The sequence below is a fragment of the Lepidochelys kempii genome, chromosome 1 (genome assembly GCF_965140265.1).
Source record: "Lepidochelys kempii isolate rLepKem1 chromosome 1, rLepKem1.hap2, whole genome shotgun sequence".
Classification (NCBI taxonomy): Eukaryota; Metazoa; Chordata; order Testudines; family Cheloniidae; genus Lepidochelys; species Lepidochelys kempii.
The window spans coordinates 327631923-327656665 of NC_133256.1; the positions used below are offsets into that span (position 1 = coordinate 327631923).

Here is a 24743-nt window from a genome sequence, read left to right on the forward strand (position 1 = left end):
AAGGCAAAAGGCAGACCAGCAAGATAGGCTGTGAAGTTATTTACCAGAATGATTTATCTCCAACCCCACAGATGCACTGTAGGAGTGGAAGGGGCTTGCAAGCTACACTGGGCAGCACGGGCATGTGGCTATTCTTAATGTGTGAAACAAAATCGAGCTATTTTTCCATGTCTGCAGAGGAGATCTAGCAGAGCTTAAGACTGAGAGTGTGTAGAGAAGAATAGATAAGGTCCTACAATGACTGTCCGCTACAGTGTGCATTACAGGGCATTGAACTTCAGTGTGGAGCAGTATTGTTTGTGCCTTGACCAGGGATGCATCGTGCACTTGTGCATCAGGTAAACTAAGAAAACTAAACAGATTTCTTTTCCTGTGAGCACTGTCTCAATAAGCTGTTGAATTTTGCACAAAATGCTTTTGTTATTCAAATCTGTTGTGGGAGAGGTGTTGAGCAGACTGCGACTATGCCATGCTGGTGGGTGCCATTTTGAAGCATGTAAAAGGGGGTAGGGGAAGGGAGAGGTTCTTAGCTCACATCCACCAACAATAATAATGAATTGTAAAGATAGGTACTTACATGCTGAAATTCCCTCTAGAGGATGGAACTCAGGATCATCCAGTGTAGAACAGCAATTGTTGCAGTGCAGGATGGAGACTGTCTTTCCAGATGGTCCTGAGTCTCAAAAGATCCTGGCTGTCAGGGGGCAGCTCTTCTCCAGCATCATCCTGCTCATCCTCTGATAGGTCTAGCTGGTCATCCTTCGTGTTGAAGGGAGAATGTCTCCTTTTATCCCTCATTTAATATACTTTCTCCTCAGCTGCTTGCTCTTTGTCTGGCACTGGTTGGCGTCCCAGTCTTGACCCCTCACAGATATGCTTTGCAGTGTTGCTGAGAAGATCCTTAGTCTTGTGGTTGGCAACAAGAGTTTCATGAACTGACCCTTCTTCCCAAATGTCAGTGAGATCCAGAGACTTGGCAAAGGTCCAAGCAACTGTGCAAAGCATGTTGTGGGACTATTGCAGTTGTATCACCAGAATAATGATATACTAGGATCAAGGAGCAAATGGGCAAAATCTGTCTTTACACAATCTTTTAAAGGGAGGGAAGGGTCATCCTGGAAACTTGACACCAGAGCAGGGAGGACACACAAGTAAATGGACAGATCAGTAATGGTCAACCTGCAAAGCACTGTGGGATAGCCAATGGAAGCATGCAAAAAAGTGGTGCACAGCAATTCATGCACATGAACAAAAGACTGAACTAATTCAGTTCTAAGCAAACCTAGTCCACTTTGCCAAGGGACTCCAGAGTTCCTGATAAACGAAGAGTAAGTGTAGAGTGATGGGTTGTCGTGTGTATGCAAGCATTTTCAAACTGGACTAACTCTATTTGGATCCAGTTTAAAATCCCTGGGTAGAGAAGCCTGTAGAAACTTATTTGTACAGTGATTTACATGATTAAAGCATAAAATTTATTTTTAGGCAGAAGGCCTATCCTTCTAGACAGGAGAAGATTGACAGTAATTTTCTCCTCCTCCCTTCTTTCAGTCCTTCCAGACCCCACAAATCCTCTTGGGTTGCTTTAGGCCTGTTTCTCCCTGTAAGCATGCAGGACTCACCCTGCAGCACCTCCTGCTGGTGTCCTGGGAATTAGTTCCACTTCTAGCCTTGGAGCGCCCTCTGCTTATGCTGGGCCTCCGTGTCCCTCCCAGAGCCGGTGCCCCTTGTATGCTGGGGTGCTGCCCCCTGGCAGTAAGATGCTTTCATTATTCAAATCTGTTGTGGGAGAGGTGTCGGGGGCAGGGGCCCCCATTCCTGCCTCGCCTCAGTCGTAGACTACTGCCAGTGAGCTGCTAGCCCCGCACCCTGGGGCAGACTGCGGTATAAGCCACTCATCACAGGCAAGGTTGGGTTTGGACCTGGTGTCTCTGTCTAACCTTGGTCTGTCCCCTGCAACCCCAGTACCTGTTGGACCTAATACTAGGCTGCGGCCTGGGGCTTTCCTGGCTGGAGCTCCCCAGCTCCTCAGGGCCTTCCCGAGCTCTGCTCCAGTCTAGGTACTCTGCTTAGGTCCCTGCAGCCAGGTCCCTCCCTCTCAGAAGCTAGAGAGAGTCTCTTGAGCTTCAGCCCAGCAGCCCCTTTATAGGGTCATCTGACTCTGTTTGGGGCGTGGCCACAGCTGAGGCTGCCTCCCAATCAACCCAGCCTAAGGCTCCCTGCCCTGGCCCTCTCCAAGGGCTGGCTTTTAACCCCTTTGGGCTGGGACCGGGTGACCATACCACTACACTCCCCCATCCCATCTTTGTAGAAAAGCAACTTTAACACAAATGGCACTGTCCTTTGGTCTGATAGGATATGTCTCGACTACACAGTTAACTCTGTAGCTCACAAAAGCTTATGCGCAAATAAATTTGTTAGTCTATAAGGTGCCACAAGTCCTCCTTTTCTTTTTGCGAATACAGACTAACACGGCTGCTACTCTGAAACAGTTAACTCAGTAAGTCAGGTGTTTTTCCTAACCCGCATTCTGTCCTCCCACTCAAACCCCACCCAACTTTAGTGGTGCTTTCAGCCCAGGATAGCTGGCCTAGCTGGGGGTGTAGGCTAGAGCTCAGTGCTGCTTTCACTCTGGTAACTAGTAGCCTGTGTCCTCACAACAGAAGGGGCATCACTTGTGTCCTGATAATCCTCCAAAACCTTTCAACAATTCTCCCCTCTCCTCGCTGTGTGCCAGGAAGGACATACAGATTTTACCACAACTCACTGGGAAGGAAGCATAGAGTGGCTGAGTTTTTCTACAGCGTAAAGAACAATGAGAGATGCCTTCAGGTGTCCTAGCAACACACATTGGTGAGTGCAGCACCAGTGAGGACACTAACTTGGCAATGGTTTGCAGTGTGTCTGCTTATACCTGAGCTAAACTAACCTGGGTGCTGGTCATCCAAGTTGACTCTTCAGTGAGCACATACCTTTAGCTTTTTGATGTGTGTTCAAGGCAGCGAGTGCCAGTGGCGCATCCTTGAGTGGACCCTACTTTCTCCATGTTTGAAATTTGAATTTTTTAAGTTAAAAATAAAGTTTAAATTGGAATTTAAGCCTTTTATAGTTTCACTGTTTATCTTGCTTTGATTCAGAATAGTAAAACAGAATTGATATGGGAATGTAATTGGCTTTAGGTTGCTGTGTAATCTCCATCAAACTGCTCATGCACTATGCCCTAGTGGCACTCTTACTTGCTCTCTTGGAAGTAAAAAATCAACTTAAAGAACACTTAACTTGAAAAGTTAAGAAATGTTTGATTTAAGATTGTCTGTGCAACAATGATTTGCCCCCATTGTGCATAATATGCATTATGATGCAGTGTTTAGTTACATGATCATACGCTATTTTTTACCACAGGATCCCTGTCTCATTCAGTTCATTGTAAGGGCACACAAGAGGGCCAGGATTAATCCTGAACACTATCTTAAATTTGGCATTTCTAAATTTCAACAATTTGATTTTGCAACCTAAGTAACTTTCTTTTTAATGTTGCCTTTTTTATAAGTAGTAAGATAGTGACCCATATGATTATAGTGGGGTTGAATGATCTTCCATACAGGAACTTGGGCTGCTAAGTAAAGTACAAGACTTTCTTTCAGGGTAAAAGTGAAGTACAATGCTTGATTAAAACTAACATCAGTCCTGTGTATGTAGTGTAAAAAAAAAACAACAAAAAAAAACAAACAAACCAAAACTTGTTCTGCATTGTTAAACTGTTTCTAATGGTAACTTTAGTGAAGAATAAGACCAGTGTAGAATGCAGGGAGCTTTAAAATTTTTTTCCTTTCTTAAAGGGAAGCTGTCAATTTGAAAGATTAAAGAAGACTAAAGTACCCAGTTTTCTAATAGTGCAGCCTCTTAGTAGCATGCCCAGCAACTTTAATTCCTTTTAAAAAAATAACAAAACTACTTCTGCACTCCAGTTGGTGTATTTTAAGGGTCTTTCATGCAGGGGAATAGGAGCTGTGTTCTGTCTCCCTTCCTGTCTATGCTACTTCCTCTTTGCTCAGCTCATATTCTCTGTGTGGGGAGGTGTTCCCACCTTCCTTGCCCCAGTGCTTCTCCTTGTTCCCAAGGAGAGGTCAAGGGATGCCTCTGATCTCCAGGCCCACTACTTCTCTTTGCTGTGTTCTGTAGATGGGAGATGGTGTGTGGGGATCTCCACTGCTTTCCATTCCAGATCTGGTGAGGGATTTCATCCAGCACTTTGCTTCTCTTTTGTCTGTCCCTCTCCTGCCCCCAGGTGTGGAGGTCAGAGAAAGTAGATTTCAGAGTAACAGCAGTGTTAGTCTGTATTCGCAAAAAGAAAAGGAGTACTTGTGGCACCTTAGAGACTAACCAATTTATTTGAGCATAAGCTTTCGTGAGCTACAGATCACTTCATCGGATGCATGCGATCAAATAAATTGGTTAGTCTCTAAGGTGCCACAAGACTCCTTTTCTTTTTAGAGAAAGTAAACTAATTCCTACCCTGCTTTGTTGTTCCAATGCTTTCTTGAGCGTCTTTAAGATGAGAGGACCTCTCTCTGGTCCTGTTAAGGGTCATGCTGCCAGCAAGTGCTTCCTTGACCCCAAACCTCACATAGCAACAGTAGCCCTAAGCCTTCTTGTAAGGCCTGAGGGGAAATATATAGTTGCAGTTATCTCCGAACTGTGCATAAATGGTGTAATCACTCCAGCACATGATTAAAACTTTGTATATACTCACTTTCATTTCCTGTCATGCTTATATTAGTATGGAAAGAAATAGGGATTGTTGCTAATATTTCAGTTTTAGTAATCTTGGGGGTTAAATATATATATTGGTATAATTGCTGCCTCCAACACTGAACAGACAGTTCTTTTTAGTGATTGGTGAAGGATTAACTAACCCAGGGGTTCTTAAACTGGGGGTTGGGACCCCTTGGGGTCGTGAGGTTATTACATGGGGGTTCGCAAGCTGTCAGCCTCCACCGCTTTGCCTCCAGCATTTATAATGGTGTTAAATAAACAAAGTGTTTTTAATTGATAAGGGAGGTCACACTCAGACTTGCTATGTGAAAGGGGTCACCAGTAAAAAAGTTTGAGATGAGACAGTTCTGTACTGTGGGGGGGTGGGGGGGAGAGGTATATTTTAACATTCGTTAGCCAATGTGTTAAATACACCATTTTTTTTTTCTAGTGAAGATAAGGTCATGGACTTCAGGGGGACAACGGGACTGGTAAAACATTGAGACATGTCCTTGACTTTTTAGAGGTCTTTAATATAATAGTGCCCTACCAAGGCTGGCCTACGTACACTTAAGTTTCACCAGTTTAATTAAAATCTCCTGTTTAAAATTTAGTTAAACAAGTGAGGACACACTTAGGTTGATTTAGCTTAATTTGGTGATTTAAACTGAATGTGATTAAACTGATTTAAGTATGTTCACACATGGGTTTGCACTGGTTTAACTAAAATCTATTTCAAAATCCGTTTAAACGTATGCAAGTTTCTTGTGTAGACAAGACCTTAGATCGGGGTAGTCAATTATTTTTTGTCAAGATCCAGATTTCTTGGTCAAGGTATAGTCAAGGTCCAGACGCCAGAGGGACATTTTTCACACTGCAATAACAGTAATAAGTAAATAAAGATTTCATGGTCCATTCAAAATCATGTGGCAGTCTGGATTTGGCCTTCTGTCCACTTACTGAGTACCCCTGCCTTAAGGCATGTCTCTGCTTACAGCGTGTGTGGGGAAGACACTCTGTGCCAACAGGAGAGAGCTCTCATGTCTGCATAAAAAAACACCCCTGTGAGTGGCATAAGCTATGTCAGCGGGAGAAGATAAACAAGTATCTGTTTAAAAATAAAGTGTAGGAACCTACTAGTACTTGATGGTATGTTTAAACTATCAAAAATCAGATGCAGTTCCATACCTGTTAATGGGTTTAGCTGCCACTCTCAGTACTACTGATAGTACCACCCCACCCCACCCCAAAAAAATAAAATAAACCAACCTCCATCCCCTTCTTTGCCACCTTGAAAGTGGAGGGAAGGTTGTCCCTACCCTGACAGATAAATTAATGCCTTAATTGCTATCATAGTTTCCAAAGTAGCTTTCAGCATAGGGCAGTCTGGAAATATATAGTAACGTTTAAAATTGTACCTGCAGGGACACCAACATTAAATCTAGGTAATCTAAGGAGCTAAGTGGTTTCAGGTATTACACCTGCTTTCAAGCTCCCTGCTAATCTGTAATTTGTACTTTCTTAGTTAAATAAAACAGAAACTAAACCCATTCTCTCTTCTGTTGCTACAATCCACATGTGGGTGTTTAAAGACATATACCTACTTCCCTGTACCATATTTGTGGGTTTTTTACTTCCTCTGTCTGAAGTTTGGGTCCATTGTGGTATAAGAAGCATGTCAGTAGCTGGTTTTCTAACTTGTATTTTGTCTGGTTGCATGCTGTTCCTGATTCTTAGAGCCTTTCTCTTGGGCTTCCAATCTCCACATTCTGGAATGTATGAGGCACTGCTAAGCAGCCTTAACACTCCTTTAACAAAGCTTTTTATTAGTGAATTTCTCTTGTTTTTAATAAGGCTGTCAATTAATCACAGTTAACTCACACGATTAACTCATAAAAATATTAATTGCACTTATAACAATTTATTTGAATTGAAATAAATTAAAATTTATTAAATATTTTTGCATGTTTTTCTACATTTTCAATATTGATTTCAATTGCAATGCAACACAATACAAAGTGCACAGTGCTCACTTTATATTTTGATTACAAATATATGCACTGTAAAAATTATAAACAAAAGAAATATTATTTTTCAGTTCATCTTATACAAGTACTGAAGTGCAATCTCTTCATTGTGAAAGGAACTTACAAATGCAGATTTTTCTTGGTTACATAACTACACTCAAAAACGAAACAGTGTAAAACTTTGGAGCCTACAAGTCTACTCAGTCCTACTTCTTATTCTGTGAATCGCTAAGACAAACAAGTTTGTTTACATTGACCGGAGATACTGCTGACTGCTTCTTATTTACAATGTCACCTGAAAGTTAGAATAGGTGTTTGCATGGCACATTTGTTGCTGGTGTTGCAAGGTATTTACATGCCAGATATTCTAAACATTCGTATGCCCCTTCGTGCTTTGGCCACCGTTCCAGAGGACATGCTTCCATGCTGCTGATGCGCGTTAAAAAAAGTGTCAATTAAATTTGTGACTGTACTTCTTGAGGGGAGAACTGTATGTCTCCTGCTCTGTTTTACCCGCATTCTGCATATATTTCACATTATAGCAGTCTCGGACAATGACCCAATACATGTTCGTTTAAGAATACTTTCACAGCAGATTTAACAAAACACAAAGAAGGTACTGTTGAGATTTCTAAAAATAGCTACAGCACTCAACCCAAGGTTTAAGACTCTGAAGTGCCTTCCAAAATCTCAGAGGGACGAGGGGTGGAGCATGCTTTTAGAAGTCTTAAAAAAGCAACACTCTGATGCGGAAACTACAGAACCCGAACCACCAAAAAAAAAAAAAATCAACCTTCTGCTAGTGGCATCTGGCTCAGATGATGAAAATGAACATGTCAGTCCCCTCTGCTTTGGATCGTTCAGGCAGAACCCATCATCAGCATGGAAGCATGTCCTCTGGAATGGTGGTTGAAGCGTGAAGGGACATACGAATCTTTAGCGCATCTGGCACGTAAATACCTTGCAATGCCAGCTACAACGGTGCCATGCAAATGCCTGTTCTCACTTTCAGGTGACATTGTAAACAAGAAGCAGGCAGCATTATCTCCTGCAAATAGTAACCAACCTTGTTTGTCTGAGTGATTGGCTGACCAAGAAGTAGGACTGAGTGGACTTGTAGGCTCTAACGTTTTACCTTGTTGTATTTTTGAATGCAGTTATTTTGTACATAATTCTACATTTGTAAATTCAGTTTTCATGATAGATTGCACTATGGTTCTTGTCTGAGGTGAATTGAAAAATACTTGTTTTTTACAGTGCAAATATTTGTAATATAAAGTGGATACTGTACACTTTGTAGTCTTAATTTAATATATTTTAAAATGTAGTAAACATCCAAAAGCATTTAAAATAAATGATATTCTGTTGTTTAACAGCGTGATTAATCATGCTGTTAAACCTGTTTAATTGCTTGACAGCCCTATTTTTTAAGAAACTGGTGACTGCGGAGGGGGGTGTCCTTTAAGGGTGGGTGATGGGGAATCCCAAAGCCCATTTCCTTCCTCTTCCCCACACAAAAGGAGGGGAATGTTATTTTTTTCCCCCTTTAGAAATACCAGGAGCTTTGCAGTGGCAGAGGTGTGACCTACCTCATTCATCAACTTGTGGTTCTTTCCTCCCTGCTAATCTCAGCACTATATGCTTGTCATACCTCAAACCTCCTAGTTCTCACCTTGATGTGGACAGTGCTATGCACTAAGCTAGCATTTTTAAAACGTCACTTTTGGGAAACTGAATCCTTGGAACGTCTTGGCTCAAGGGCCCCAAATTTGTACTGCAATGCCTACACCCAACCCCTGGTATGGGGCGTACCAGTTTTTGGAATTCGAGGATTTTTAGAGCTTTTAAAGGTTACACGTGGCACAGTAATGGTGGGATCCTGTGGCATGTGGCTAATTTTTAGCTTGAATCAGTCATGTGCACCATTCTGTACCCAGTAAGAGAGCCAAATAACTTTATTAAATTCTCAAGCTGGATTGTGGAGCCAGACTCTAAATAAAGCTCAGGGCAGTCCTGTGATAATTTTTTGGGGATATGTTTTTGCCCATATGTGCCCCTACCACCCCCCCTGCCACCTCCCTCTTCCTCTCTCCCCCCCCCCCCAAAAAAGTTGGAAGAAAAGTGCTGTAAGAAATAAATTTTAAAATGAGATCATCTGGAGAGAGTTATGCTTGGGAGCCCCTTCACCACTCTGGTCCATTTAGTTGTTTAGCAGTTTTCAGGCCAACTTCAGTATGCATGTAGATTTTAAGGTAGTTTGGAAAAACTAGCTCTATATGAAAAGTCCCCCTCAACTTTATGCGGTGCTGGCACGACCACTCCATAATTTACATGACAAGAGAGGAGAGGACTCTGGCAGTAGCATGAGCTCAGGCAGTTAAGTGGATGGATGCTCAATGGCAATTTTGCTAAACAAAAGATGGGAATCTGGCTGACAGTCAGCATTTAAAAAGGCAAGGTGGGCGAGGTAATATCTTTTGGTGAAAGAAATGAGCTGTTGAGCTATGGCTGGTCTGCACCAAAAACTTACATAGCTATATGTTTTTTGGGTGTGAAAAATCCATCTCTGTAAGACATAGTCCTGTCTACACTGCACAATTAAGTCATAACTACCACAGTAATTTACTGCAGATTTTCATATCCACACTATCCTAATTCTGCCGGTGGTGTGTGTCCTCACCAGGAGAGCTTGAACTGACTTCAGTGGGGCAGGCTGAGAGCTCAGGCTGCTGGCTTTGCGCCAAGCTCCCAGCTGGGAGTTGGGTGCAGGGCTCCCTGCTGGGCCAATGTAAGTAGTGCAGTGTCTACACAGATACCATATCACCCTAACTCCATCAACCTAAGCACGATACTTCTTGTGGAGGTGGAGTTACTAGGTCAGCGTAGTGGGGCACTTACAGTGGCAGGAGCAGTGTTGTAGTGTAGACGCTTTAGAGTTAGGTAGACATAAGCTGCCTCATGTTGACCTAACTGCCTGGTGCAGACAGTGCTATTTGGATACTGCTTCTCAAGCAGGTGGTTTAACTACAGTGACAGGAGATCTGCTCTCATCAGTGTAATGAATGCCTCCAGTAAAGTTCTACAGGGGCATAATTGCAGCGTTGCAGCTGTAGCATTTTAAGTATAGACATAGCCCTAGAGCAGGGGTTCTCAGGACATATTTTTGGTAGCCTCGTGCTCATGGCTGCTCTCATACTTTTTCCTAAAACACTTAATTAGCTTTAGGAAAAGCAAATAAATATACACATCCAAATCGTAATTTATTTATTGCTGGCTAGTAAATCTGTTAAATTATATTAATAAACATAGACGTATCAATTTTCACAGAGGATTTACTAAGCCCTGTCAAGCCTGGGGCCAAATTAAGCCCTGGAGGGAGGCAGCGGAAGCCAGGGCCAATGGGGGGATGTGGGGGGGGGGGTCAGGGAGGCAGCGGAGGCTTGGAGCCCAAAGCTCATTGGCTGGAACCTGCTATCCTACCAGCACCCCAGGGCTGAAGCCCTAAGTCTGAGCCCCCCACTGTCCCTGGGAAGATGGAAAATTCATTGGCTGCCTGCTCCTCCAGCTTTGTGTCCCAGGTGTCTTCAGAGGGGGGTAGGGCCCAACCCCTGCTGGCAGCCCCAGCAATCAACACCAACATGGTGCATTCAGGAGTGATTGTGGGCCGTGCCCCCTCTTCTTCTCTTCACCCTACCCCCCAATCATAGCCCAAGAGGCTGTGGCCACAAGAAAAGCCCCTGTGGTCATGGTGGCCGCATTTGAGAAACACTGCCCTAGAGAAAAAAGAAAAGGAGTACTTGTGCCACCTTAGAGACTAACAAACTTATTTGAGCATAAGCTTTCGTGAGCTACCGCTCACTTCATCGGATGCATTCAGTGGAAAATACAGTGGGGAGATACACTGCCCTAGAGAACTTTTCATATCTGGGAATGGTACTCAGAAGTGGAACAGCTTGTTTAGTACAAGTAGTAAACACACATTCCACTTAACTGGAATGGGTATGGAGTATCATTAAACAATTACAATCCATACTCAGTGGGGACCACATCCTGAAAGAAGTCTTTCCTGAACCCCCTTTTCTGGCCTTCAAACAATCTCCCAGTCTTGCCAAGCTCATAATCGGAAGCAAGCTCCCCACAGACCAGGACACATCAACAGAAAGCAGCACCAGGACCAGCCATAACCACAGATTAAAAATCTGCAGACATATCTCACTTCCCCCTGCCCCCCCCCCCATAACGCACCTTTCAAGATCCGTTGGTCCTACACATAGGGTTACTATATTTCAGGTTCCCAAAAAGAGGACACTGCTGGAGGTGGGGAGTTGGAAGAGCTAAAGGGGGTACCTGTGGCAGGGGCACTCACTAGAGAGGGGGGAGTAGTGTTGCTCCCTGTCAGGGTGGCAGCATGGCTGGTGCAAGCTTAGAGCCCAGCAACAGCCATTAGTCAGTGCCTCCCTGCAGGACCTCCTCCCCAAGGCTGGGATCCGGGGCCCGGGTGGGTGGGATCTGGCTGCTGGGGAATGGACTAGTCAGACCAATGGGGACTCTTTCTAAGCTGCAGTGTCTGCTATGCAGAAATCCAGGACATTTCCTGTTTGGAAAAACCACCCAGACAGAGGATGGAATCTCAAAAAAGAGGCAGTGTCTGGGAAAACCTGGACGTATTGTAACCCTACCTATATATGTCTATCACAATGTGCTGTATCTCATCTACTGCATTAAATGCCCCAAAAACTACTATGTGAATGAAACCAGACAATCACGACTCTCTTGAATGAACTGTCATAGAAACCTGATAAAGGACAAATACATTCATATAAACTGTGGTGAACATTTTTGACAATATGATAACTCCATATCTGACCTACCAGTCCTCATTGTCAGAGAAAACCTGTGCAACACCTTCAAAAGACAAGCTTAAATTCATAATGTTGCTGGACATCAAAAATCGTGGTCTTAATAAAGACATTGGATTTATGGCTTATTACAACAATCTGTAATGCACTACCCTCCTTTTTTATTCTATGACTGGAGAGGTGTTAATGGGCCATTTCATCTTGAATAATCTCCTAGAATATGTGTTAACTACTTATTCTGAACCAGGGGTCTCAAACTCAATTTGCTTTAGGGCCAGTGCCAGTCCTCAGATCCTCCCAGCGGGCCAACACTGAAGATGGTGTTCAGAAAAGAAAACATTTATGTTGTATTTTTTATTTTGAATTTCTTAGAAATAATAAAGCTGTTACACAAGTTTATACAATTTTTCACCTGCCAGAGAGTTTTTAGTGTTTGCCCAACACTTGCAACGCTTCAGTTCTGTCAGTTTGTTGATGTTTGGCCTCCGTGACTGATCAGTTGAAACCTTCAGGATTGCAGCAAAGTGTGCATCAGATAGTTGTGTTCAATATTTTGACTTGTTTACATTCATTGTGGAAAAAAGTGATGCTGCCTCCATGGCTGCCTCTGCCCAGCAACTAATGATGCTGCCTTCATGGCTGCCTCTGCCTGGCAAGTAATGATGATATCTCTGTCCCTCTCCCCCAGTCAATGGGAGTTACGGGTGGAGCCTCTAGCGGACATTGCCGGCAGCGTCTGCCTGCGTCTCTCCTCCGTGGGCTGCAGTGGGGAGCTTCTCGGGCTGCAGATGGCCCGCAGGCTGGGAATTTGAGACCCCTGTTCTAAACAATCTGTTCTGTTCCACCTTGTATTTAGCTGTGACACTTCTTAGTACCTTTCCTAGACCTCAAGAAGAGCTCAGTGTAGCTCAAAAGCTTATCTCTTTCACCAATAGAAGTTGGTCCAATATTCCTGGGGGAATTCTCTACCAAAAAATTAAAAATTCTGTGCACAGTATTTTAAAATTCTGCATATTTTGTTTGTCAAAATAACACTATATAATTACACCAGATACAATTATTTTGGTAATTTTATTTCAAAATATCTGTCACCAACTCTGTCTGTAACAATACAGCTGACAAAAAAAAATTCCTGCAGGAATAGAGAGTTAAAGAAACGCTACCAAATACCCCAAACACCCACACATTCTTTCCCCAGGGCCTAGCCGCAAGCTGCCCCTTCCTGATGCAGACACCAACACTCCCTTCCCCTTCAGAGCCCAGCCTTGGGGTGCTCGCCCAGCCCCCATAGAGCCAGGCATGGGCCCCGCAGCCCAGACACCCGCAACCTCTTCCCTACAGAGCCTAGCTTCAGGGTGCCCTTCAGAGCCCAGGGATCAAGAGAGAGAAACAGCCTGATGCTGGGTCCCAGGCTTGTACGGAGTTTCCTGCGCACTGCCTCCTTCTTTCCGGGTGTGCCGGGAACTGCAGCTGCCAGGAACTCTCCAGCTCCTCCTCTCCTTTCCCCTCCCCCTAGCAGTCTTCTATTTGCAAGCTGGGGTGCTGGGTCCAGCAGCTACTAGGGGTGACCAGCAGCTGTGCAGTGCCCATTCTATGGGGAAAAAGGAAATTCTGCACAGAACATTAATTGTGTGCAAATTCTGCATTGCGCAGTGACACAGAATTCCTCCAGGAGTAAATAAAATATATTACCTCACCCATCTTGTTCCTCTAATATCCTGGGATGAACATGGCTACAACACTGCAATCTGCATTTAAATAATTTAACGTACTGGCATAATTGCTGATGAGGTTGCACCACTGTTTAAACAGCACAGATAAGATTGTGATTGTTACAAAACTTTCCTTTCTTGGTCAGTGTGGGTTTTTTTGGTGTGCCTTTCTTTGCCGTCTCCTGCATCCACACACATCTTATCTAATTCAGTAGTATAAGCAAAAGAACAATATTCAGAGTAGGGTTATTAACTTTTTCAGAGCATGATTCTACTTAGCTTTTTTTTAAAAAAAAGCTGAAAAATCCTGCTTTTTAACAATTGGGCCAAGTTTCTAATAATAAATAGCAATTGTATCTACAGTATTTAAGAGTACTTATTTCATAATGCATAATATGAAGATAAAATACATTTGATAGAATTATAGCTAATGGTAAATTTTGGGGTTCTGGAGAAGACTGGTGGTATGGTCAATATCCTGCTAGAATAAGTGGTCAGACATAACCTGACTGTATAACATTGCTCTAGTTTCTATTTGGCTTCAGTAAAATACTTCTAAAGTTGTTTGATACTTTAATTGTAGTGTTAAGTCTCTCTCAGCATGCCTCTTATGGGGGTATGTATGGGTAACTTTTAATGCTATTATTTAAATGGGGAAATAAAGATGTTTCAGAAATCTCTTTCCTCTTTACAGGTGGGAAGGAGAAACCAAAAACCAATGCAGAAGAATTACTAATTAAAAAGGTAAAGAAGAAAAAGAAAAAGAAACACAAAGAATGTGAGAAAAGGAAGCGTCCAAAAATGTACAGCAAATCTATTCAGACCATCTGCTCAGGATTGTTTTCTGATGTTGAGGATCAAGAAGCCAAAGGCATCATAGAGGATCATCTTAAGGATTGCAGTGAGATGAATATGGATCCCAAGAAGGACTGTGGGTCCAAGATACCCAAGAACAGTGAGTTTCCATTTGTCTCGTTAAAGGAGCCACGGGTTCAGAATAAACTCAAAAGGTTGGACACATTGGAGTTCAAACAGCTCATTCATATTGAGCACCAGCCTAATGGAGGTGCATCAGTTATCCATGCCTACAGTAATGAACTCTCTCACTTGTCTCCTGTGGAGATGGAGAGGTTTGCAGAAGAGTTTGTGGGTCTGGTTTTTAGTGAAAATGAAAACTGTGCAGCTTACTATGTAATGGGTATTGTTCATGGGGCAGCTACTTATTTACCTGACTTTTTAGACTACTTTTCATTTAATTTTCCCAATTCACCAGTGAAAATGGAGATTTTGGGAAAGAAGGACATAGAGACAACTACTATGTCAAATTTCCATGCTCAGGTAAGAGGTTACACATTTTATTTTCTAAAAACATCTAATGGTTTCAGATAAACTGTAAATGATTTTTTAAATGCAGTTGCTATCAGCTAGAGTGTATAGATAAAACAGAATATTAGAGACAGAAGAATATTTGAGTAATCAACTATTCATTCTTAAAATATAGACAATGATGAAGCTTTGTTTGCATTCAAACATTACATTGCATTTTTTATGATCAGTTGAATTGTGTGCACGTGTATGCACTTCTGGAGATTTGTTTTCCTTGACTGAAAAATAATATGAGAATGAATTTTCTGCCTGGTGCTGGCTTCATTTAGATATTTGGACATGAACCATTCATAACTACCTGAATTAGGTTTTATCTGAGGAAAATTATTATATAATCTCTAACAATAGCTGCTGTTGGCTAGATATTTCTTAACTCTCTTTTATAAAGGGATTATTATTTCTTAAAGGAACAAAAATCATTTCAGTTTGTATATCTTCAGGAGATTAATTATTTTTAGTTTCATTAGATTACCATGATAAGTGCAGTGTAAACACTTATATAGATGTTCATGAAAGAACTAATGAAAAAGCTGAAGGATCTATTTTTGATCACATCAAATTTGGATAATATTTACATTTAACGCTGTTTATCAGAAGAAACAAGTTACTATGTAGTTTTTAAAGAATTTTCATATACCATTTAAAAAACATCACATATAACTTTCTCCTATATAAATGTAATCATAAAAATTTCTGTTGAAATGTGGATAGTGTACCATACATCTTACTTCGTGTGTAAAGCTTTCCAAAAAATTTTTTGCTAAAACGTGCCTAGTATACAGAAAAGAACTGCTCACAAGGAGTACCCAGAATTAAGTCATGTTGCTATGAAACCTCTGGTGATTAATAGACTAAGCATCCTCTTTTGCTACAGAACACCTATATTCAGTACTGCCACAAATATCTGTACCAAAGTCTTATTCCCCTTCTTAAATAAGACTTCTAGAATTATGGAATAACTACCAAAACTGTTCTTACTTCATGAGACAACTTCAAGTAGTCAAGATGGATCCAGCTGTGGTCTTCTGTATGTGGTACCTAGATACTGTGGTGATGTATGCATTAGAAGTGAGTTTTTAGATAGATAAACTACATGAAGCTATGAGTTGATTATCTGTAATGTTGTGGCAAGAAAAGTGTGTGGTTATGGCAAGAAAAATATGGTGCTTTTAACCGAACTTCTCCCTGTGTATATTCTGGATCTTATCTGCCTGTTTCAAGGGACATGTAAAAGCTTCTGCTTTTTTTAGCACCACTGAGACATACACAGCTCTGGGAGAGTGAACTAGATTTCTTTTCTGTCTTGTGAATCAATATAGCAAAATTTCAGTTGCAATAGTTGCTGTTGTACTATAAGTCAGACCACAACTTGATTTTAGGTCCCAGCTCAGTTTGTAGTATTCTCAGTTAAATAAAATATCTTGTAAATTGAGCAAATTGGATCTGGAAATTTGAGACACATGGACCACCTCCGTGCTATGTTAGTTGCATTTTACAATAGAATCATATGTTTAAGAAATCATAATAAGAGAGCTTTAAATACAACTGATTTTCTTGTACTTATTGTAGAATCATAGAAATGTAGGAGTGGAAGGGACCATGAGAAATCATCAAGTCCAGCCCCGTGCACTGTACCAGGACGAAGTAAACTTAGACCATGCTGACAGGTGTTTGTCCAGTCTGTTCTTTAAAAACTCCAATAATGAGGATGCCAGAGCCTCCTCTGGAAGCCTATTCCTGAGCTTAACTATCATTATAGTTAGGTTAGATATTAGGAAAACTAATTATGTTTAGTTATGTTCCTAGAGATTCAGCAACAGTTTCAAGTGAAGACCTTCACAGATTCTCTCAAGTGGAGAGATTGTTCCAGTTTCTTTAATCTAATTCTATCATATACTGAACTTGTGGCCAAAATATTCCAATCCAATCATTTCCTCCTTCCCATACCATTTTTCTGCCATTCTGTCCTTCTGTTTTTTCACTTTGGCTATTGTCTCTTCAATAGGTGTCATCTGTGAGCTACTCTTAAGCCCTCACAAAAGCCTTGCATTTCAGCAGACTCTTTTTGGATAAAGAAAGATTAATATAGCTCCTCTGTGGACTGTCATTAGGTCTGAAATTGTTAGGGAGAACACATGCTATAATTCTTCCTTCCAGTGCAGTATAACTAGAGTTGAATGACCCAGAGTCACTTAATTTGATAACTCTTTGAATCTGAATCACAGTACCATGTTCCATTAACTGCATCAGTACTCGTAGTATTGCCCTCTGAACAAAATTACCATTCACCAGAACATCTAGTGGTCTCAGACTTTTTTTTTCTCTGATAAATTATGTTGGGTAGCTTGTCTCTTATACTGATGCAGTTCAAGCAATAGTAAACCCTTTGCATTCTCTTAGTACAGTTAGGCGCACATCTCATTTATCTGTGTTCTCCCTCTGTCTGGTTATGTTGGCTCTTCTCACTCCAGCCTCCTTATTTTCAACTCACTCACTTCCCTTATGCTATTTCTCTCGCTTTACACTGCTTCTTATTAACTTTTCAGCCTTTCTTTCTCAAAGGGAACTTGTTGCTGTCCCTATATTTGCACTGACTTTATTTATTTATTTATTTATTTATTTATGGTAGCCAACAGCTATGGAATGTTTAATTCAGTATTCCGTCTTTTCTCTTAAAGAGCCATGGTGTTGATGGCTGTTTGACTAGCAGTAGGGAGGGAAAGAATATTATTCTGTGTACCTCTTTACATTTCCCAGGATTTGCTTTTTGTTGTTCTATCTCAAGTTACAGAGAAGACCTGTTACTTTTTGTTCTGCTTTGTAACTGTACCTACATGTGTTTATATAAATGGTAAATTGAATATCCTATTAAAGCTACTAATTAATACCACATTATAACAGTCTCCATTCCTCGTTCATAATTACACCAGTTCTGTGACTGTTGGTTGTAAGAACTCCCCTTTTAAAATTTTCTGTGCTATAGTTGGAGACATGCAAAAAGACTAAGAATGATAGGGGTTGAGGAGACAAAAGATCTATGCATTAATGCATCCAAGATTCTCTCTTCTTTCTTTTTCATTATCTGCATTTTATTTGGAATCAAGGCTTTGTATACTGTGTTTTTTCGTCTCTGTGCTTTCTGTCGGGTTTTCAGTAGTTTTGGTGTGCATTCTCTGTTGTCTGATCACTGGCCTCTCTACATATCCTGGCTTGTCAGAGTTTGACTGCGTGACGGCTAGTGCTTTGCTTCTTGTGTATTTAATAACTTTATAGGCATACTATATATATTGGAAAAATTCTGGTCTCGTTACCATCTTCTGTTTAATGTCTCCAGAAAACAGTGGAGTCAAGATCTTGGATGGCTGGTCATAAAGGGCTAATGCTGCTAAGCCACCCCAATCTGTCTGCTTGCTTGTAATTCATATCCATCTTCTCATGTTTCTCATTTTGTCACTTAAGCAAATTTTAGGACTACAAAGTTAAACTAAGATTCCAGCAGCCGTTGGATATGGGTCTCATAGCTGCTTCATCCAGGCTGCAACATTTTTCTGAATGTTCCCTGTTTACTTAAGGAATTCTCACGCCTTCCGCTTCTGTTGCAGTACATCTTGAAGAACTTTCATTTTTCAAATCTGCCTTTAGCTCTGCATTATAGAAGTCCTAGGTTTCTACCTCCAGCATAGCTCCCATCTGTGAGCGCTCTGCTTGCATATAGTCCAGTGGATAGGATGCAATAGTATGAGTTGGAAAACTTAGATACTGTTTCTAGCTCTGTTAGTGACTCATTGTGTAGTCATGAAAAACTACTTAATAGTACGGTTTCTCCCATCTATCAAGGAGAGCAAAAATTCCTATTTTATAAACCACTTTAAGATCCTCTGATGACCACTGTATATAAAGTATGATGTATTATTATTATTATAATTATCATCATCCCTGCATCTTACTCTTTTGGTGAATCAGACTCATGCTGTGGGAGGGAAGCAGTTGTATCCTCTTCCTGATCTCCACAAACTTGCAGCCTTCTTATTAGCTCTTCCAATTCAACCTTAAATAGACTATTTCACCTTGCTGCTATATGCAGTGTAGTTGTAATTTAAGTCTTCAATGGGCCAGACAACAGTTGGTTTTGGATGTCCTTCACAGTCTTGCAGAGGCTTGCTTCAGAGCCTCAGCTGTCATCCTGTTAATTTTGGTGAGCTGAAATACAGACTTGAGGTTCCCTTCAGTATGTTTTTTTTCATTCTCAAGGCCTCATCTTAGCACCTGGATTCAGTCTCCAGCAAAATCTGAGAGAAGATTCCACTATGTTTTTTTGTTGAGTTACTCCTTTCCTTGTCATATTGACTGTTTCTGTATCAGAACTTCTGTATTTCTCAGGTTAGTTTTTTCAGTACCTGATAATGAGGCCTGCCCTTCTGCATTTGGCAGATGAATCCTTCATAAATAGTAGTATATACCCTCAGATCTATGGGGTCTATAATTCAGTCTTAGAAATATAGTTGAGCTATATATGTATTCCCAAATGCTCATTTTCTCCTTAAAATGACTTCTAGACATTTGTTTCTCACTTACTTGTTACTGCTTTTTGCTTCCTCAAGGTGCTGGGTCAGGATCCAGATATTCTTCTTTAATTCTCATTGGAAGACACCCATAACGGAATTTAAGATATGCAAGTTCATGTGGCAATGTAATTCTGTTGGCAGGTGACGTAGGTAAAATCTATGGTGTTCTCCCTTAGAAGACCATCTGCCTTAGTGTTGTAGGTGTCCATTGTTGTTAAGTATGTTGCTTAAGAATGTTGTTACTGTTGCCAGGTTGTTACGGATGCTCAGTGCTTCTGTTCTCAGAGCTTCAGTGTTATCGGCACTCGAAGAACTTTGTTTCCTCTATTTTTTGCCATTCATGTGTGGAATCAGTTTTATGTGCACCAATATTGAGGTAATGTGTGGATGTGCACCACCAGTAGAAACAGAAACCCTAGATTTACTACATTTATTTTCATGCGAATTTTAAGTTATTTTACAGATATAACTAAAAATACAATGTGAAAATAAACAGCCTTCATCTGCACAGTGTCTAAAGTTATGTGTTTAGTAAATTTTTTTAAACTGGCACTGCTAAGGTTAGATGCTAAAGTTACATTCTAGAAGGGTACTATTATTTGATTGTACCACTTTAAATAATGAATGACAAAGCACAATACTGTAATAAAAGTAATAATGATAATTTCTCCAGCCAAGCCAGGTCAGGCATTTTAGAACTCACTACTCAAAAATTAAATTTAAGCATGAGAGAAATAAAATTTTGAAATGCATAGATCAGTCAAAAAACTAAAATAACAGCACTTTGAAAGAATAAAATTACAGAGAATATATGTGTATTGCAGGAAGTACCAAGAAGTAACAACACCAACAATAAAAGTATGTGTTGGGAGGTTAGTGTGAAAGATACTGTGTGTGTGTGTGTGTGTGTGTAAGAGAGAGAGACTGTGTGAGAGACAGAGAGAGAGACGGAGACTGTGTGTGTGTTTGAGAGATGGAGACTCTGAGAGACGGAGACTGTATGTGTGTGTGTGACTGTGCTGGGGAAGTGTATGAGAGACCGTGTGCTGTCACTTTAAGCAGAGCAGCACTCACCAGTCTGAAGACTTGTTCAGACACAGCAACAGCCACCAGCAGCTACGTCTCACTCCCAGGCCATGACCCTCTTCTCCTCCCACCGCTCTGCGGGGATGGGGTGTGTTAGAGAGCTTATTCCTTCACTCTCCCACTTCCCTGGTCCTTCTCTCGTGAACAGAGAGCAACAATACCCGAAGTCCGAAGGTGCAAACAATTCAATGTTTATTGGGGTGAACTTCCAGCAAGTTTAAATCCAAGTTGCTTTTTCTTTATTTTTGAATCCCAACTTACTTCCTGTTTGCCCCTAATTTATATAGTAATATTCTTAGCTATATCTTAACCAATCATTCTACTGAAATTTACCTAACCAGTCCTAACATATTGTAACATGATTAGCTAACCAGTTATATCCCACCACCTCAATTAGTTTAGACCCAGCAAAATTAATTATACAGCAGGCAGAAACAATCACAGAACCAGACAGAGACCATGCAAATAAACAATAGCAAAGTGGGAACTATAATGACAAAACAATACAGAAGTGAGGATTTCACAACTACATCTATAAAGACATAAGGGTATCCCAGCTGTGTCTATTGATAAGTGAGTTCTTACCAGACAGAAAACTATCAACCTAAATTTCCTTTTACGTCTTCTAGGCTCTTCCCTTTCTCTGGAGGTGATAGATCGGATCACCTTCCTGACAACCCCATATTGACTAGTGTCATAAATATAAAGGGAAGTGTAAACCCCTTTAAAATCCCTCCTGACCAGAGGAAAAATCCTCTCACCTGTAAAGGGTTAAGAAGCTAGGATAACCTCGCTGGCACCTGACCAAAATGACCAATGAGGAGACAAGATACTTTCAAAAGCTGGGGTGAGGGAAAAACAAAGAGTCTGTGTGATGCTTTTGCCGGGGACAGAGCAGGAGTCTTAGAACTTAGTAAGTAATCTAGCTAGATATGTGTTAGATTATGATTTCTTTAAATGGCTGAGAAAATAGCTGTGCTGAATAGAATGAATATTCCTGTCTGTGTGTCTTTTTGTAACCTAAGGTTTTGCCTAGAGGGATTCTCTATGTTTTGAATCTGATTACGCTGTAAGGTATTTACCATCCTGATTTTACAGAGGTGATTCTTTTTTACTTCTGTTAAAAGTCTTGTAAGAAAATTGAATGCTTTTTCATTGTCCTTAAGATCCAAGGGTTTGTGTCTGTGGTCACCTATGCAAATTGGTGAGGTTTTTTTTTTTTTTTCAAACCCTCCCCAGGAAGTGGGTTGCAAGGGTTGGGAGGATTTTGGGGGGAAAGACGTTTCCAAACCACGTTTTCCCAGTAACCCAGATAAACGTTTGGAGGTGGCAGTGAAAGTCGAAGGGCAAAGGGTAAAATAGTTTGTACCTTGGGGAAGTTTTAACCTAAGCTGGTAAAAGTAAGCTTGGGGGGTTTTCATGCAGGTCCCCACATCTGTACCCTAGAGTTCAGAGTGGGGAAGGAACCTTGACAACTAGTTTGGAATGTGAGGATGTGATCGGATGCTTCCCAGCTTATGGCTGCCTCTGCTGCTTAGCCAAAGGCATTGACCTAAGAACAGGGCCTCAGACTGTCACAGTGAGAGAAGGCCCTTACACAGATTCTTTCCTGTATACCTCTATTACTAGCTAAATGATAAACTTATACCTACATTCTTAAAGTATAGGCCTTTACAGGCAGGCCTGAATATCTATATCCTAACAGGGTACATGGGTGGGAGGGAGGGGGACACCCTGACATCAGCACCCCCCTCCTTCCCGCTCTGCACATGCACACAAGCAGGAGGCTCCCGGGTGCAACTGGCCAGGGTGGCTCCAAGGCAGAGGGTAGGAGCAGCGTGGCAGCAGAGCAGTAGGGGTGGGGCACTGAACAGAAGTCGCTGGGGATGTGCGTGGCTGTAATAATCAAGTGCGTGGCATTTGATGGACTGTTGTGTGGCTGCGCAGGTACGCAGCTTAGAGGGAACACTGTAGAAGAGAATGCAGCCTGCTAATTCAGCAGACCTTGACGTTACTCATAAAGAAAGACCACAGGAATGGTTTGCTGACAAAAGGCATTCATCCAGGTTTATTGCCCTCAAGGCTCAGTACTAGCATCCCATAGTAGCTACAGGTACACTAACATGAGTGCCCGGGAATGATTCAGTCAGCAGCAGGAATTTCTGCTGTCCCCCTTGGCCACGCAAAAGGTTAAGGTGAGGCACCCTGACATTTATAGATTGAGACAAACAACTTGCGTACCACCTTATGTGTTTCATGACATCTGCTTGTTATCTCCCCTTGTACCTTGCTCCAGATGTCTCGCGCAAAACATCCCTATTCATCACTTCTATTAAACCCTCTTTTCTTGTGTTAGGTTAGGATGCACCTGTGTTAATCATTTGGAATGTATTCACATACAAACATACATACAACAACCCAGCATCTGTTGCTTCTTAGGCGTGCTTGTGTTTTAGCAACGCTAGCAGTACCCTTGCCAAGTTCATGTAGCGGACACTGAACTTGTAAGCATCTGCTTTAATACATGGCCTGACTTTGATTCATGGCATGGTCGGACTTTGCTGACTATGATTCAGACCTCAGGTCTTACACGAGGCCCAGTGCTCCATGCTCACGCTCTCTTCTGCAGCCATATATGTTTGTTGTCTGCAGTTTGTATCTCTAAATTGGTCATTCCCAAGGAAGCCAATTCCAAAACAGAACCTTTTCTTTCTTGTACACTCTTTCCTTGTATAGCCCCATCACTGAAACATCTGAGCACCACCTATTACTCATGGGGGAATTCTGCACCAAAACATTAACAATTCTGCAAAATTCTATATATTTGTCAAAATAATGCAATATAATCACATCAGTTTCACTTATTTTGGTAATTTATTTAAACTACTATCCAGAAAAAAATATCACAATTACTGTTCAGCATTTTCTAAACACATGAAAGTTAAGTTACAAATACTTGGTAACCAATACCCTGCATTCCAGTTATAATCCTGGATTTTCATTACATTGCAGAATATTTTCATTACATTGCAGAATACCAAACACCAAAATAAAAGTAAAGTAGAATGTCACTTTAAATTGCTCAAACTTTCACACATGAAAGTCATACAGTTTTGTTAATCATCATGCTGCATTTTTTTTAAATGGGTAAGTAAAATAGATCCTGAACTGTAATCGAATCCCGTTGTGCCACAGGAAAAAAGCAAGAAAACACATAGATCTTCCTAGCTGAGGATTCCCTTACTGTCATTTACAATAAGACTCTTTTACACCACTCTAGCAATGTGAAGGAGTCTTAAAACTTTTACATGTTTTAGGCTCCTGGGGAAATTAACTAAGAATGAGAACAGTTAACTGACAATAGGAACATTAGCAGCCTGCCTGTTTAGTTGTTGCATTTCTGTTCTGCTTCAGGAACAGAACCTGCTTTACAAAGCCCTACCCCTGCAAGCTGGGGGCACTGCAACAGTGAGAGAGGGGGACAGAGTGAGTCTTTCTTGCTCATTCGCAGACAGGCAGGCATCCACCCAGCCCTGCCCCCTTAACGTCTCTCTATGTATGCACACACGCCCAGCCTCCCTCCCCCACCCTCCCATTGTTCTGCGGGGAAGCAAAGAAATCTGCGGACAGAGGCACAGAATTCCCTCAGGAGTAACCTGTGCCTTGCAGCCATCCCATTTTTGTCTGAGCTATTCATTAACTTAAGGTAAATGCCTCAAACATCCCCTTCCTGTTGATTACAGCCAGTTGCCCCTAGCATTGGATGACAGGTAATCCCTTGTTGTGGCCCCGGATCCTCACAGCGCACAACAAATCCTCACTACTAATAATTTTACTTCCTGAATCAATTTGCCATGCTTTACTCCTGTCCTAGAGACATAAATTCGTGGTAAGCTTAGTTCTGTTTTTTAAGCAAATCTGGCCAGGCAGTGATTCTGGTTTTTCACATACTCATGCCCCCGGTTCTCCCTGTATCACTTTTCAGGTCATTCTTTCTGACACATTTGGATGTGGCTCTTTGTTTCTCCAGCCATTTTCTCTTTCTCAACTAATTTTTAACTAGTTTATGCTGTTCTCTCTTCATTGTCTCCTGCCTCCAATTAATGCTACCCTCCTTGGTGGGTTTGTACTAGTCCCATTTGTACAGGAGCTGCTTACTCTTCAGTCTACACCTTCTCTAATTTGTCAAATTCAGCTGCCATGACAACGTTCTGTTTCTTTTGATGTGTGAAGAGGAATATTACAGCATACTTGGGAATGAACACTTATCTCCTATGTACCTTGTTTCCTTATCTCTTGGCCTTTACACAAATACATAGTTCTTTTCATTTGCTCATTTCATAGATTTTAAGGCCA

The 24743-nt window shown here is 41.4% G+C and overlaps 1 protein-coding gene across 7 annotated transcripts in view; it reads left to right on the forward strand.

The window, feature by feature from the left end:
• Positions 1 to 24743, forward strand: part of RSBN1L (round spermatid basic protein 1 like) — a 94241-nt gene that overhangs the window by 27133 nt on the left and 42365 nt on the right. For 5 of the 7 annotated variants that reach the window (XM_073328573.1, XM_073328571.1, XM_073328574.1 and 2 more), the window contains one exon: positions 14045 to 14688. In XM_073328573.1, coding sequence (XP_073184674.1) covers positions 14045 to 14688 — 644 coding nt within the window. The remainder of the gene's footprint in view (positions 1 to 14044; positions 14689 to 24743) is intronic. The other 2 variants (XM_073328576.1, XM_073328577.1) reach the window with 1 other exon arrangement.